The sequence below is a fragment of the Balaenoptera borealis genome, assembly GCF_965194805.1.
Source record: "Balaenoptera borealis genome assembly, chromosome: 11".
Classification (NCBI taxonomy): Eukaryota; Metazoa; Chordata; class Mammalia; order Artiodactyla; family Balaenopteridae; genus Balaenoptera; species Balaenoptera borealis.
This window is the reverse complement of record NC_138868.1, coordinates 47,373,135-47,387,234: the sequence shown is the minus strand read 5'-3', so window position 1 is coordinate 47,387,234 and position 14,100 is coordinate 47,373,135. Positions and strand designations below refer to the sequence as shown.

The 14,100-nt window shown below is 43.1% G+C and overlaps 1 protein-coding gene and 1 long non-coding RNA gene across 10 annotated transcripts in view; one reads left to right on the top strand and one right to left on the bottom strand.

Moving 5' to 3' along the window:
* SCUBE2 (signal peptide, CUB domain and EGF like domain containing 2) overlaps window positions 1-14,100 on the bottom strand; it is a 64,463-nt gene that overhangs the window by 48,887 nt on the left and 1,476 nt on the right. For 7 of the 9 annotated variants that reach the window (XM_082341430.1, XM_082341424.1, XM_082341426.1 and 4 more), the window contains exons 2-4: window positions 13,976-14,098; window positions 7,736-7,861; window positions 3,314-3,448 (exon numbers count right to left, since the gene is read on the bottom strand). In XM_082341430.1, coding sequence (XP_082197556.1) covers window positions 3,314-3,448; window positions 7,736-7,861; window positions 13,976-14,098 — 384 coding nt within the window. The remainder of the gene's footprint in view (window positions 1-3,313; window positions 3,449-7,735; window positions 7,862-13,975; window positions 14,099-14,100) is intronic. The other 2 variants (XM_082341425.1, XM_082341428.1) reach the window with 2 other exon arrangements.
* On the top strand, window positions 3,456-5,894 carry LOC309605655. The gene is made up of 2 exons (XR_014231481.1): window positions 3,456-3,690; window positions 4,861-5,894. It is a non-coding gene; the product is annotated as an uncharacterized lncRNA (long non-coding RNA).

Here is a 14,100-nt window from a genome sequence, read left to right as displayed (position 1 = left end):
AACAGATGTCATTCCTATTCCAAAAGACAGAGCAACAGTTAATACATCCCATATTCTCTTAAAACTATCTTGTTTTTTATCTGACAGTTACAAGCTGTTTGAACTCCACCACTCAATCTGCTGGAAGTTGCTGGGATTCATTCACCCATGCCAAGGGCTGCTGTCAATTAACACAGAAAGAAGCTTGCACGGGGTCAGTGGAAAGCTCTCTCTTTGCTCTGGCCGGTGACTTCTGAAGGCGTTATTTGCTCCCAGTAATAAGATGGCACAGAAGGTAAGAGTTGCCTCCAGAAGCAGTGTCCTGTCCTACTAGGAAGGCCCAGCAAGCATTAGCTTTGTTCTTGGATCAGCAGAACATTTGAAATAATAGGGTCCAGGAGCACCCAAGGGTAAGCGTAACAGTGCCCAAGAAAAGGCAGCAGTAACATCTGCGAGGTACACTCCTAAACAGGTCAGCTGCTTCTTCCTCCTCTTTTTCTTTTTCATTCTGTTTACAAGTCTGTTCAGACATTTGCAAAGTGACCTTTACTGCCTCAGGGCAATCCATTTACACAAGAGATATTTAGTAAGAACTGATTGTGTGCCAGATACCATGGGGATACAAAGAAGTTGCCCCCTGATGTCATATCATATCAAGCAAGACCTAAAGTTACCAGGAGACATCGGAGGTTTAAATGGCTCTGGAAATGCTAAGGGCTTTTTAAGAGGTGACCCCGAAGCTTTTCACAGTCTCCTGGCTCAAAACAAGGTCACTGCTAGGGGTGGCAGATGGATCTGGTCCAAACTGGGAGGCCCAGCTATGGTTCTGGCTCCCCCAGAAACTGCCCTGGCAGTCCTGTTTCTGGTCGTTAGTTCACCAGGAAGGAAACAGCTCAGAAATGTGAGAAATATCCCATTCTGGTGGTCCCCAGGCTGAGGGTCTCACTGAAGAATATTTCTGGAAACCAAATAAAAATATGCCTTGCAAATAGGGCAAGAAAAGGGGGAAACAGCCTCTGCTGAGAGCACAGCCTCTTCCTCACTAACCTGACACCTTCCTTACTACTCTAAAAAGGCAGCAGTGCAAACATCTAAAAATACTCTCGGAGCGGACAAAACAAAAGAGGAATGCTCATTTTGAGAGCCTGAGCTCCCATGAATAGGCACAAAGGCAGGCTGGGGTGGTGTGTCTCCCTCTAGCCTACCCCCATTACATGGGTGAAAACACACAGTCTCTTTACCAGAGCTTTGGGGTCTCTAAGGATGAAAAAAACACAATAGCTTGAGTTTCTCTCAGAATCAGCTATTAAGATCCCCTATATTAAAGAACATTTAGTAAATAATTATTAAAAACAACAACAGCTACACTAGAAAATACTAGCTTGCGGTGTTTACCTTCTTTCAACCATCTTCAGAGTATCAGCTGTGGGTTTTAACGTCTATTTTAATACAGTTTCTAAGGGTTTAATATGCACATCAAGGAGGAAACCCTACAGGAACACTGTTTACAGATGGCTCTATTTGAAGAGTTAAAACCCTAGGATGGAAGGGGGCAGCTGCAGACCGCTCCAATCTGCTGGCTCACGCTGCCGTGAATTTGCCCAGCAATCGGGTTGAAACACAACAGAAAATCACAGAGAGTGCTTCCAGACCACAACTCAAATTCTTGCATTTTGGTTTTTAGCTCCAGACAAATATGCTCATCTTAAATACTCTTCAGGGGTTCTAAGAATGTCTGAATTGTAGAAAATTTAGAAAACACAAATCGCGGAAAGGAACTGCTCTTGTATTTACTTCTGGTGTGAGAAGCCCGTGTCTGTAATCAGTCTGGGGGGCTTGCAGCCTTGTCCAGTCTGGGACAGGAGAAAGGGGCTGAGCCACTGCTCTGGAAGAGCGAGGGTAAGAGGTGATCTTAACCACCGAGAGTGGTTGGACCCGTACTGGGGGTTTTCAAGCCCTGGCTTGACCTACAGGGCGCCACCCCCCTCCCCACCGCCTGAAGAGAAAGCCAGAGTGACTTTCCAGGAAGCAGCTGTGAGCAACCAAAAGGGAGAGGCCCTGAGATCCAGATCATTCGTGTTGCTGGCATCTTAGTTCAGCCTCTGACCAGAGGCAGAGCTCACCCAAGAGTACAGAGAACCCCGGCAGGAAAGTGAAAATGAAACCTAACTGCTACTTAATCAAGGGTCGCACACCTGTATGAGATAAGAGATCCACCTGATTAGGGTCGGAGTCTATGACCACCCAGCTTCCACACTGACAATGAGCAGGCTTGGGGAAAAAGAGCCTCCGACTCCCCATTTCTCTGATCCTTCTTCTTAGTACCCAAACAGGCCTTCTGGTTAGGGATAAGAAAGGGGCCATCACTCTTGGAAAATGAGGCAAAAGTCATCTTCCACAAAGAAACCCTTGAAAAATCACTAAAACCACCACGATTAAAACAATAAATCTACAAATCTACAAATAGTAGAAGAACTGAAAATCACCACATTCTTAAGTTATGAGGATGAATACGCAGCACATGCCAAAAGGAGTTAATAGTCTAGGATTTGGGGCACTTCCCTTAAAAACAGGCACAGGCAACCTTGGGAGACATACAGCCATCAAAATGTGGTTCTTTGGCTTAAGAAAGAGCAGAGAAGAATTAAAAGCACATCACTGAGTTCAAAGTGGCTGATTGGCCACAAGTACTTAATTCCTCTCCCTCCTGAGAATCCACTGAACTAATAGAAGAATAAAATAGGTATAAACTCAAAGCAGAGAGAACGAGCCATCAGAGGAGAAGAACTTTCTGCAAATTTATGGAGGATGGTAAATGACAACATGGGTGAAGAAAACCATAGTATAGAGACCCCCAGTCTGGGGAGGGGGTCCACCTGCCCCCTGGAATCCCAGAAGCTCAGAGTTCAAAAACGCAAAACACAGGGAATGCCAGGTCTTGCTGAAAACAGGGCAATTCACTGAGTCTCCAAAGGAAGGCTCCAGCCCCTCCCTCCCCAAAAAATGTGCTGTGGTTTCCAGCACCTTTCTGAAAAACTGGGCAGATCATCCATTGCATTTCTCCTGAGACGTCTAGTCATGTTTGAAATGTACTCCATTTAGAGATTAGAATCAGAGAATGTGAGAGTTTGAAGAGACCTCAGAGCTCACCCAGTCCAACCCACTTTTTTAGCAGGGTGAGAAAGGTGCAGCTAAAATAACCTGCCCACTTGTCCTCAGGCCTCCAGGCTTTCTAAACCCCGTGCTTCCCCTCTAGAGCCTTTGAGGATGGGGGTGGGGGATTCTCAGATGTGACCCTGCCCCCTGCCCCCTGCCCCCAGCTGAGCAGAGCTACCTTCTGAGCGGTGAATGCACGTGTGCTGATTGTCACTCAGGAAAAACCCCTCCTTGCAGCGGCACTCGTAGCTTCCCATGACGTTGACACAGGTGTGCTGGCAGCCGCCATTGTTCTCCAGGCACTCGTCCACATCTGGAGGGGGAGAAGTCTTAGCCTTTGCTTTTGTGACTGCTTCACACACCGCCCCACCCACCACCCCCCTGCCCGGCAGCTCAGGGGCTCCTGCTAAGCAGAGACGGCGAGGTCTCTCGTCAGGTCCTTGCATCACAGAAGCTCTCAGAATTGAAGCCAGTGGGGCCGCAGGTAATTAACCCAGCCCTCATGGGTCTAGAGCTCCCTTAAACAGGCCCTCCACCTGGACACCTGGATAATCAGTAAGTATTTATTGAACACCTCTTTCTTAAGTACAGTGCTAGAGGAGACAATAAAACACAGATGAGTAAGATCAAATTCCTTTGTTCTGGAGCATCTCCTTCAGCAGAGGGAAAGAGACAACTGTACAAGTAATTGCGTGATTCTAGGCAAAAGAAAGGGTGTGAGCGTAGTACGAAGGCTGGGAGACACGGAGTATGTTCAGATAACAGAGTGTTATTCAATTTGGCTGAAGCACGGTACATGCAGGGAAGTTACAGGAGACAGAGCTGGGAAGATAGACTGGGTCACACTGCAGAGGACCTTGAATAGCAAAGAAGTTCCTGCTTCATTTGAGAGGCAATTGGGAACCCCTGGAGCAGGGTGACATGGTCAGCCCCTCGTGTTGGGAAGGATAAGGCAGCAGCTGAGGGAAGGACACAGGGAAGGGGAAGGATTGAAAGCCTGGGAGTCCAGCTTCACATGTTTGCCTGAAATAGCCATGGCTGGTGCTAGTAGGGGACCGGACCTGGGGCCTGGCAGTGGGGATGCCTAGGATGGAAGAAATAGAAGGGGACTGTGGAGAAGGTGCCATGTGGACATGGGGTGAGGTGGCTGAGAAACATGGGGAAGACCAGTGCTGGGTACAGAATTGGGGGTGGAGATGTGGTTGGTCCCCAGCAGGGCAGGGAGGTGGTAAGTGTGAGATGCTGACATTCAGGGCTAGCTCCAACAGGCTGTGGGAAGCCTGAGCCTGGTGTAAAGACAGCTTTGAAAACCACTTACTTGTGGTGTCCTGATAAAGTGGTGGATGCAGATGAGAAAGTCAAAGGCAGGAGTGTAGGAAGGGAGAGAAGGGGAGAGAAAGGAGATGGCCAGAGGTAGGATTTGGAGAACACTAGGGGTAGCAGGAGGAGACAGCAGAAGCCCCAGAAAAGGAGCCATCAGCAGGGAGGGAGGGAGCCTTGCCCCAGTTCTATGCCCCCAGGGCGAGGTTAGGGGACCTTCCTTCCACTGTGTCACATACTACCTTGTGCGCGGCTCCATCAATACACTTACCACCATGCATTGTCAAAATCTTTTTTTTTTTAATTTGTACCTTTTGACTCCTCAAAATCTTTTACTTATGCATCTCCACTAGATTGCAAACTCCTTGAGGACAGATTTTTACAGATTTTTTTTTTTTAATTTAGCATAGCCCTGGAACCTGCAGGCACACATTAACTCTTCAATGCATGAACAAACCAGCAGGAGAGCACAGCATCATCAGAGTTAAAGAAGAGGAAACTTCTAGAAAAATCTCAGACATGACAGAAGCTCAAGGAGAAGGCTGATGTGAAAGCAATTTATTTTCTCTAGCCCTGATTTCCCATGTGCCTGTCACTAGCTCCTGGGGGCATCCGTAACAAGAACATTCACATTTAAATATCTGTTATCTGGTTTCAAGCTTCAGATTTTACAGTCATCTGTCCTCCCACACTACCCAGCAGATGCCTTTCTAAACTGATGGGACTTAAGCCATCCCCTGAAGCCTAACAGACTTGCCCTTCTCTGTGCCAAAGGGTGAAGGGAGCACGTTCCAGGGGGCGAGATGTGCTGGAACACACCTGGCCCCGCTGTTCCACAGCGAGGACTGGGGTGAGCAGGAGAGATGTTTCCCTGAACACCAAATCCTGGCCTGGCTCTAAGTAAAGGTGTGCTCCCCTCTGAGCTGCACCACCCCACTCCATGTTTAACCCACTATTCCTTTTCTCCAAAGCAATTAGAAATGTATCAAGTTGGGTGATGCACTCTGATTGAATTAATACAAAAGTTCACATGCACAAATGTGTATCACTAGGCTGGTGAGTTTCTGCAGAATGTAAAACAGTGTTTTACAACCCTGGCTGTGTGTTAGAACCCTGATGTCCGGACCCCACCTCCTAAGACACTGATCTCACTAGCCTTGGATGAGACCTGGACAGTGGTGTCATTTTAAACTTCTCAAGTGATGCCAATGTGCTACAGGACCTAGTAGCTATGTTGTGCTCCCAGACATTCAATAAGTAGAAGCCGAATTCAGGTGGGGTGAGCTGTGTGGAAGAGCTGCATTTTGTTTTTCAGGCTCACAGGCACCCAGGATCTCCGAGCACTCTGGGTCGAGTGCCAGAGCTAAGTGGTGTTTGTACTCTGCATATCCTGGCTAATATATCGGAGGCTAATTGTGCGGTCACGGGGCCGAGGAGAGGTAAGGGTCATCCCAGAGAACACAGGAAACTGTCCCTCCTAAAAAATTTTGGCTCTGAGCTCCTTTCTTGTCACAAAATGCTTGTGCTCTTTCAAGTCCAAATGGCAGCGAAGTCTCTATGTGTGCTGGTCCTGCTCTTCTCCATGTACCACTGTATTTTCTCGTGCCTTCCTTTTCATAGAATCCTTAGCCCCTTCAGATATACTCAGTGGATGCTCCAGGTTTTTCTCCCAGGCAGACCCTTGCTACCAAACCCACAAAGAGACCCCAAAGAGGGGAAATGCAGATACTCTGCTGAAATATCTGTGTTAGCAGCCAGGCAAGGAAGGACTTGGGGCCTCAGGCCTTTACTCCAAACCACCCCACCCAACCTGGCCCAGGTCCTTAACTCTTGGAAGTTTCCACTTTTTGTTCTTAGGAAGCTCATACTTCCTCCAAGCTGCGGGTTTGGGCACAACTGTGATGACTGGGTCTTCCATCAAATACAAATCCTCAAAATGCCACTGGCTAATCAAAGGGAAATGAGTGATTTCCCCTACAAAATGGTTTTTAAAAAAAACCACACTGTGTGCTTCTCAACAAATTACACACTAAAAGTGATTTCTTTCTTTTTTTTTAAAGTTTTTATTTAATCTCAATGTATTGCTGCTCTCAGGATTGTCTCTCTAATGTGTCTTTTTGTGGTGCTAATGGCCTAGAAAGTCTGCAGAGGGGTTAGCGACTCCCCAGCCCTCAATCAGTTCTTCCTGATAGCTGCAGGCTTAGAAGGCCAAGTGGTCTGACCAGTGCTTGACCTCTCACACAGGGCTCAGACAGGAAGGGACAGAGTCTACATCAGGATGGGGCTCCAGGTGACATGATAAAGGTCATATCAGGGCTTAGTCCCAAATACTCTCCTTCCCCAACACGAAAAATTCAAGTTCTGCCTGTACTCATTTAGTGACTTTTATGCTGATCTCAAAGCATTTGATCAAGTGGCCATTCCCACTGCAGAGCAAGGGAGCATCTGAATAGCTGTCCCCACAGAGCCAGGGCCTGGCTCAAGCTGCTCCTTGGTTAGCCAAGTGGATATAAGTGGGTCAACCACATGAAGGATCATCAGTGTCAAAGGAATGTGATGCCATCTGGGTCCCATGTCCTTCTGTACCACTGCTAACACCAGTCTTAAAATGCAAATAGACCACAAACACTTGCCTTCCAGGTGTGCTGCATCTTCTAAGACCATCCAACATTCAACCCTATCCAACTGCTTGCTATTTTTAAATTCTGTTTTATTCCTGGCATAAGGAACCAATGTAAACAATACTCTTTGCAGTCCCTAACTCAGAGACTGAAACTCCAACAGATGTTTCTGGTTTGTGGAATACTAGGAGGACGTTAATGGGAGGTTTCTATTTGAATTTCTCTTTTAAGAAAAAAGAGGAGGGTCTACCTGGCTGAGATCCAAGCACACATGTGGAATCTTCAGGACAAGTAGTTTTACATGATTCTGGAAGAGAGACACTTACCATTGAAGAAATGGTTATAAGTCAAGACCCTTTTAACACAAGACCAAAGATCTTAAAGGTAACAAGTCAATGCCAGAAAATCAATAAGTAGTAATGTCAATGTCCACTCACCTCCTTGAACTAATGGAGGATTTATATTATGAATGACCACATAAAAACTAAGATACTTAACCTGGTTTTCTATCAGGAAGTGTGATTTCTAGGGAGCCAGAAAACAAAGGTCTCTGATCCCAGTTTTCTTTTAATGAGTATGTTTTTGTCAAAGAAAAGAAAGGGGTGGAGGTGCCGGAGGGTAGGTAAAGGAGAATTACCATTTCCAATCGTTTTCCTTACCAAGACAATTATGACCGTCATGAGCCAACATGAAGCCATCAAAACAAGTGCAGCGATAATTGCCGGGAATATTCAAACAATCATGGACACAGCCTCCATTGAGTTCATTTTCACATTCATCAATATCTGAGGAGTAAAACAGAAGTAAACCACACAAGCACTATTTCTTTAGTGTGGAGAAATATGCATTTACCTTTTAATCAGCCATCCCACATCTAGCAATCTCCAAGAACAGAAAAATAAATATGCATAAGGTTATTCGCTGCAGCATTTGTAATTACAAAATATTGGAAACAACCTAAATGCCCATGCACAGCAAGCAGTTGAAGAATTAAGGTACATTTACTTGGTGGAATACTATGCAGCTGTTAAAAAGAAACAATGAGATAGATCTCTATAAACTGATTTGGAGTGATTTCTAGAATATACTAATAAGTAAAAAAAAAAAATCAAAATGCAAAAGAGTATATGTAGTATGTTATCTTCGTGTAAAAAATAAGGAGGTACACACATACACACACACACACACGAAATTCCAGCACATTTTTTTTGCAGAACTTGACAAGCTTATCTTAAAATTTATATGGAAATGCAAAAGACTCAGAAGAGGGAAAACAATTTTGAAAAAGGAGAACAAATTTGGAGGATTTTCACTTACTATAAAGCTACAGTTATCAAGACACTGTGTGGTACAGGCATAGAGGCAGACAAATAGATCACTGGAACAGAATCAGAGTCCAGAAATAAACCCTTATATTTATGGTCACTTGATTTTAGACAAAAGTGCTAAGGTAATTTATTGGAAGAAATGATAGTCTTTTTAACAAGTGGTGCTGAGACAATTGGATATCCATAGGCAAAAAAGGTTGATTTAGGCCCTTAACTCAGACCATACACAAAAATCACAAAATGCATCAGAGACCTAAATGTAAGAGCTAAAACTAGAAAGCTTTTAAGAGAAAATATAAAACTTTCATGAGAAAATCTTTGAGACCTTGGGTTAGGTAAAGATTTTTTAGATACAACACCAGATACAACACCAAACACACAATCCATAAATCTAAAAATTAATAAATTGGACTTTGTGAAAATTTAAAACTTTTGTACTTCAAAAGACATTAAGAAAATGAAGAGAAGTCACAAATTGGTAGAAAATATCTGCAAATCACATACCTTATAAAGGGCTTATAAAGAACTCTTACAATTCAATAAGAAGACAAACAACCCAACTTTAGAATGGGCAAGAGATTTGAATCAACATTTTACCAGAGACAATACGCTAATGGCTAATAAGCACATGAAAAAAATGTACATCATTAATTATTTGAGAAATTCTAATTATAATCACAATGAGATACCATTTCACACTCCCTAGAACAGTTATAATAAAAAAGACAGACAATGACAAATGTTGGCAAGGATGTAGAGAAATGGGAAACCTCATACATTGCTGATGGTAATATAAGATGACATAGTCACTTTGGAAAGTTCCTTGGCAGTTCCTTAAAAGGTTAAACACAAATTTACCATATGACCCAGAAATTCTACTCCTAGGTATGTATCAAGAGAAATGCAAAATCATGTCTACACAAAGACTTGCAGGTGAATATTCTTGGCAGCATTTTTATTTATAATAGCCCAAAAGTAGAAACAACCCAAATGTCCATGAAATACTAGTTAACAATAAAAAGGAATGAAATACCAGTACAGGATACAACATGGATGAACCTCAAAAACATTATGCTAAGTGAAAGAAGCCAAACACAAAAGACCACATCTTGTATGATTTCATTTTTATGAAATGTCCAGAAAAGGCAAATCTACAGAGACAGGAAATAGATTAGTGGTTGCCTGGAACTGGGGCTGGGAACAAGGATCTTACTGTGACGAGGAAAATGCTTGAAAACTGTATTATGTGATGACTGCACAACTCAACTAATTTACCCAAAATCATTGATTTGTACACTGACTTAGAATTGGTGAATTTTATGGTATGTAAATTATAACTCAATAAAGCAGTTAAAAAGAAAATACATAGTTAGCTGCTTATTTGTGCAAAAGAAATACAGGAAGGATAAACCAGAAACCACAGAGATTGGTGACCCATGGTGTGTGGGAGAAGGGGTGGAAATAAGGAGGAACGGGAACAGGAAAGGAACAGGAGGAAGGAGTCACACTTCTCTGAGTTTTTGAACTGCTTTGACTCTCAGAACCATGGTGATGTTTTACATACACACACATCAACCAGGAAGCAAGAGTGAGGGTGACAAGAGGGATTGAAAAATGGAACACAGAGAGAAACAAATGAACCTAACTGTATTGTAAATGAGTAACACACCACACTGAAGGGGATGGGGAAGAAAAGTACTAGCCTAAGTATGTTTGAAAAATAGTAGCTTGACTGGATGTTATAAGGCCAAATACAAAAATAGTTGTATACAAATACTGTACCCTAATTATTAAATCCATTTTACTCCCAGGATTATAGAGTAGTAATTCTGTAAATACTTTATGTGTATACTGGGATTGAACAAATAGGTGCATATATTGCAGATAATGAGAGCCAGGTTTTTCACTGTTGGAGAAAGAAGTTATGAATAAGCCAAGAGGGAGGTTAGAATGAATCCTGTGATACTGTTTTGGAATCTGAAGTATCAGTGTAACTCACTGTTTTTAATATATATATAGAAATGGATAGATACAAGGAATAAATATAGATACATGTGTATGTGTGGGTTAGTACACATACATATATTTCCTAGCTCTGTCCACTGAGAGGGCCTAGGAGGAATGACATCCCAGTAACAATGAAAACACCAAACATCCAGATCTTGGTTTCTATACATCCTTTTCCAATAAAAGGAAAACCAGTGCTCCCAGAGAAGTAATTGACTCCGGGGCTGGGGAGGGGAAAATACAGGTGGAGGCTGGAGCATTTTGTGGTACCAGAAAATTAGGAATTTCTCAAAAAATGATGGAGCCATGTCAACAGGACACAGGAGACCATGTGAAGGAGCTCCCAATGGCTAAAGCTGGAACAACTTGAGCCAAAAATAAATAACTATATAATTAAATAAATACCCGTGAGTCCATACTGGCATAAATACATAAACACATAAATCAATGCATAAATAAATGGGGGAGGAGGGACAGATCTTCCTTACAGAAGAATCCCAATTAATAGATGTGTAAGGAACTAGAGAAATACAAAATTACCAAGAGTCACATATCACAGTAATAATTGTTGCAGGCAAGATCCACAGTTGGGTGCTAAAATCAGCATAGGCTGAAAATATCTGCCCCGATATATATATATATATATACTGAAAGGGGAAAAAATAGTAACTTTGTAGTGGAGAAACCCAGAATACACCATTTTAACCAGATGATCAAGATTAACATCACCTGTAGTGGGAATGTTGCCATAATGTGCCCCAGATGTGATGCACTGAAAAGCACACAATAGCACTTCTGTAGCAGCTTTGCCGAAAGCTTCACTTTTGTATTACTACAAATGCGTAACCTCAATTTTATCGAGAGAAGACATAGGACATTCTCTTATCGCATCAGTTCCTACCATACTACTTCTCATCATGTGAAAACATAAGGCTGACAAAAGAACTGAACAGTACTCATCAATGTGTCACTGCCATGAAAGACCAGGAAAGACTGAGGAACCGTCACAGAATGGAAGAGACAAAGGAGACAACAGTTAAATGTAATGTGGGACTTTGAGTTGGATTCTGGAAGAAAAATAATAGAAAAACTGTTAGGGAAAAACTGGTGACATTTGAGTGAGTCTATAGTTTATTTAATAATATTGTGCCAGTGTTAATTTCCTGGTTTTGATACTGTACTACAGTTATATAAATTGTTAACATTAGGGTAAGATAAGTGACAGACATATGTGAAGAATTCTGCACTAGTTTTGCAAATTTTCTTAAGTCTAAAATTATTTCAAAATACGAAGTAAAAAAAAACCAAAAATACAAAGGCCAAGTCTAGATTCATCCCTGTTAAACCTGATTCAGTTCCTTAAACTGAGAAATAAGGACCATATAATTAATACTGACCACTGAAACATCCCCTCCCCAAAGTCTGGGATATAAAGTAAGATCATTTAGCATAAAACATCATTTACCTAAAGCCACTTCTGAATCACATTATTTTATAAATACTTATTCAGGGCCCATACTTTCATTTTTCCAACATTTTGGCAGAAGAAATTTGTGGAGGATAAAATTCTGTTCACTCTGAGCAAACCAGTTCCCATCCTTGAACTTAAATAGGGGCAAGAGACTTCGGTGATAATCACAACACAAATGATACCACAGATTGGACCCAAGAGGCTTAAAAACTAATAAGCCAGGAAATACACATAAAAGAGTTACATCTTTGAATATCTACATTTTTGAATCTTTGCAATCCCCATTTTCTTTCCTTTTTCTTCCTGGAAGAAAGTTTCCATTTCTGGATCCCTGTACCAGAAATCCAAACTAAACAGGGACATCCTTATTCACTAGGTTTATAAACACTACAAGTATTCAAAAGATCAAATCCTTCTTAACAGGGAGAACATATGGTCTCTGTTAATAGTGATTACCTGCGGATAAATAGGAAGGTCTTTACTTTTCTATTTTACACATTTTTGTATTGTTTTGTATTGACTTTTTATAACAATAATCACATATTATTTTAAAACCAATTTAAAGGTATAAAAGCAGCGATGCCAGTCAATCATTCATTATTTTAAACTAAATAGTAGACTTTTCACTCTAAACTGCTAGCAATTCAATTTCATTTGTGATAAGCCAAACCCAACAGCTAAGAATAACCAAACTCTTGCCACTTGTCATTCAACATTATTTACTAAATAAGTACTTTAACCAAAAGAAACCTTGGCAGGGTTTCTACCCCCAGAGAGCATACAGTGACTGAAGGTCACAGTGAAAAAGTGAACATTTTTTTCCCCAAACAGGGTACCAACATGTGTGAATTCCAGTACTGTAAATAGAATATTTAATACGGTGAGGATGTGGTATGGAGGAACTGGCAGAGAGATGTTTCAGAAAGAGGTACTCTTTTGGCCTCCCATGATGTAGGGCAGATAGAGAGATGGCTGTCTGTCTCTGGGAAAATATGAGCCTGAAGAAACAGAAGGGCTTTATGGATGGACCACCAATTCCACTTGCTGCGAACCTGACCAGGAGCACGTCTCCTTTGATGGGAGAGGCAGGAGTTTTGCTCCTCCTGCACAAAGGAGACCATAAATTTATTAGGATTTCTCACCCAACCAAAGAAGGGCACCAGGAGGCTGCGTGAACAGCAGAGACGTGGGGTCGGGGTCAGGGACAGAGCTAGAGTGGGGATCTGACTTTTTTTCACCTGCCGGCTAATTGTGTGATCATGCCCACAACCCCTTTCCCGATTCCCCTGAGCCTCAGTGTCCCCATCAGTGACACGAGGGAGAGGATTGGCTCAGAGCTCCCTGAAGAGCCCTGCCAGCTCCAACATGCCACAGTTTCCATGCCCCAAGCAGCCTCTTCCTATGACAGTCCAGTCTGCAGCTAGTTCTCAACGGCAGAGTTCCTGACACTGAGCTAATCCCCCATGGTCCAGAACACAAAATGGCAAAGTCCAGACTTCAGGCTCCCAGATCTAGAGCTCTAAGGGCTTAAAATATCACTCCACACATCCTTCCAGGGCCAACTTGCAGCTCCAAATGGGGCAGGCTCTTGGTGCAGCTCTAAAGCTTGGCAGGTCACAACGCCAAACCGCCCAAAGTCAAGGACAAGATGGAGCCACCAGAACCTCAAGGGAGGGCAGGACTCTGGCACTCAGACTTCAGAGCAAGGGTGCTGCCCCAGGGAGGAACAGGATCAGCACAGGATCAGCCCTGTTCTGGAAGTATGGCTCTCCTGATCAACATGGCTGTTGACTTTCTGCCCCCAAACTGAGTGGGACCAAAAGATACTAAAGCAGCTCTTTTCCTTTGCAGAAGCTAGACAAAAGGACATTTCAGAGCCAGATAAAACTGTATGATCAGCTCTCGGGAAGACCTGATGTTCCCTGTTTTTTAAGGATCTGACATGCATTTCAGAGAGTAGGTGATGTGACCCGGGGTGGGGGGTGGGAGGGCTGTTGAAGCACTTTTACCAACGCAAGTGGCCACGGCAAGAGCTGAGGAGGTAGGGAGCTTCCCCTGCTGGCCCACCCACTGCTGGTCCCCAAGTCACTTACCCTCACACTGCCTGCCCTCCCCTTGGTAGCCAGGCCTGCAGGAGCACTTGTAGGAGGTGGGTGTGTTCTGACACAGGGCATTGGTGTGGCAGTCATCTAGCCCCTGGGCACACTCGTCCACGTCT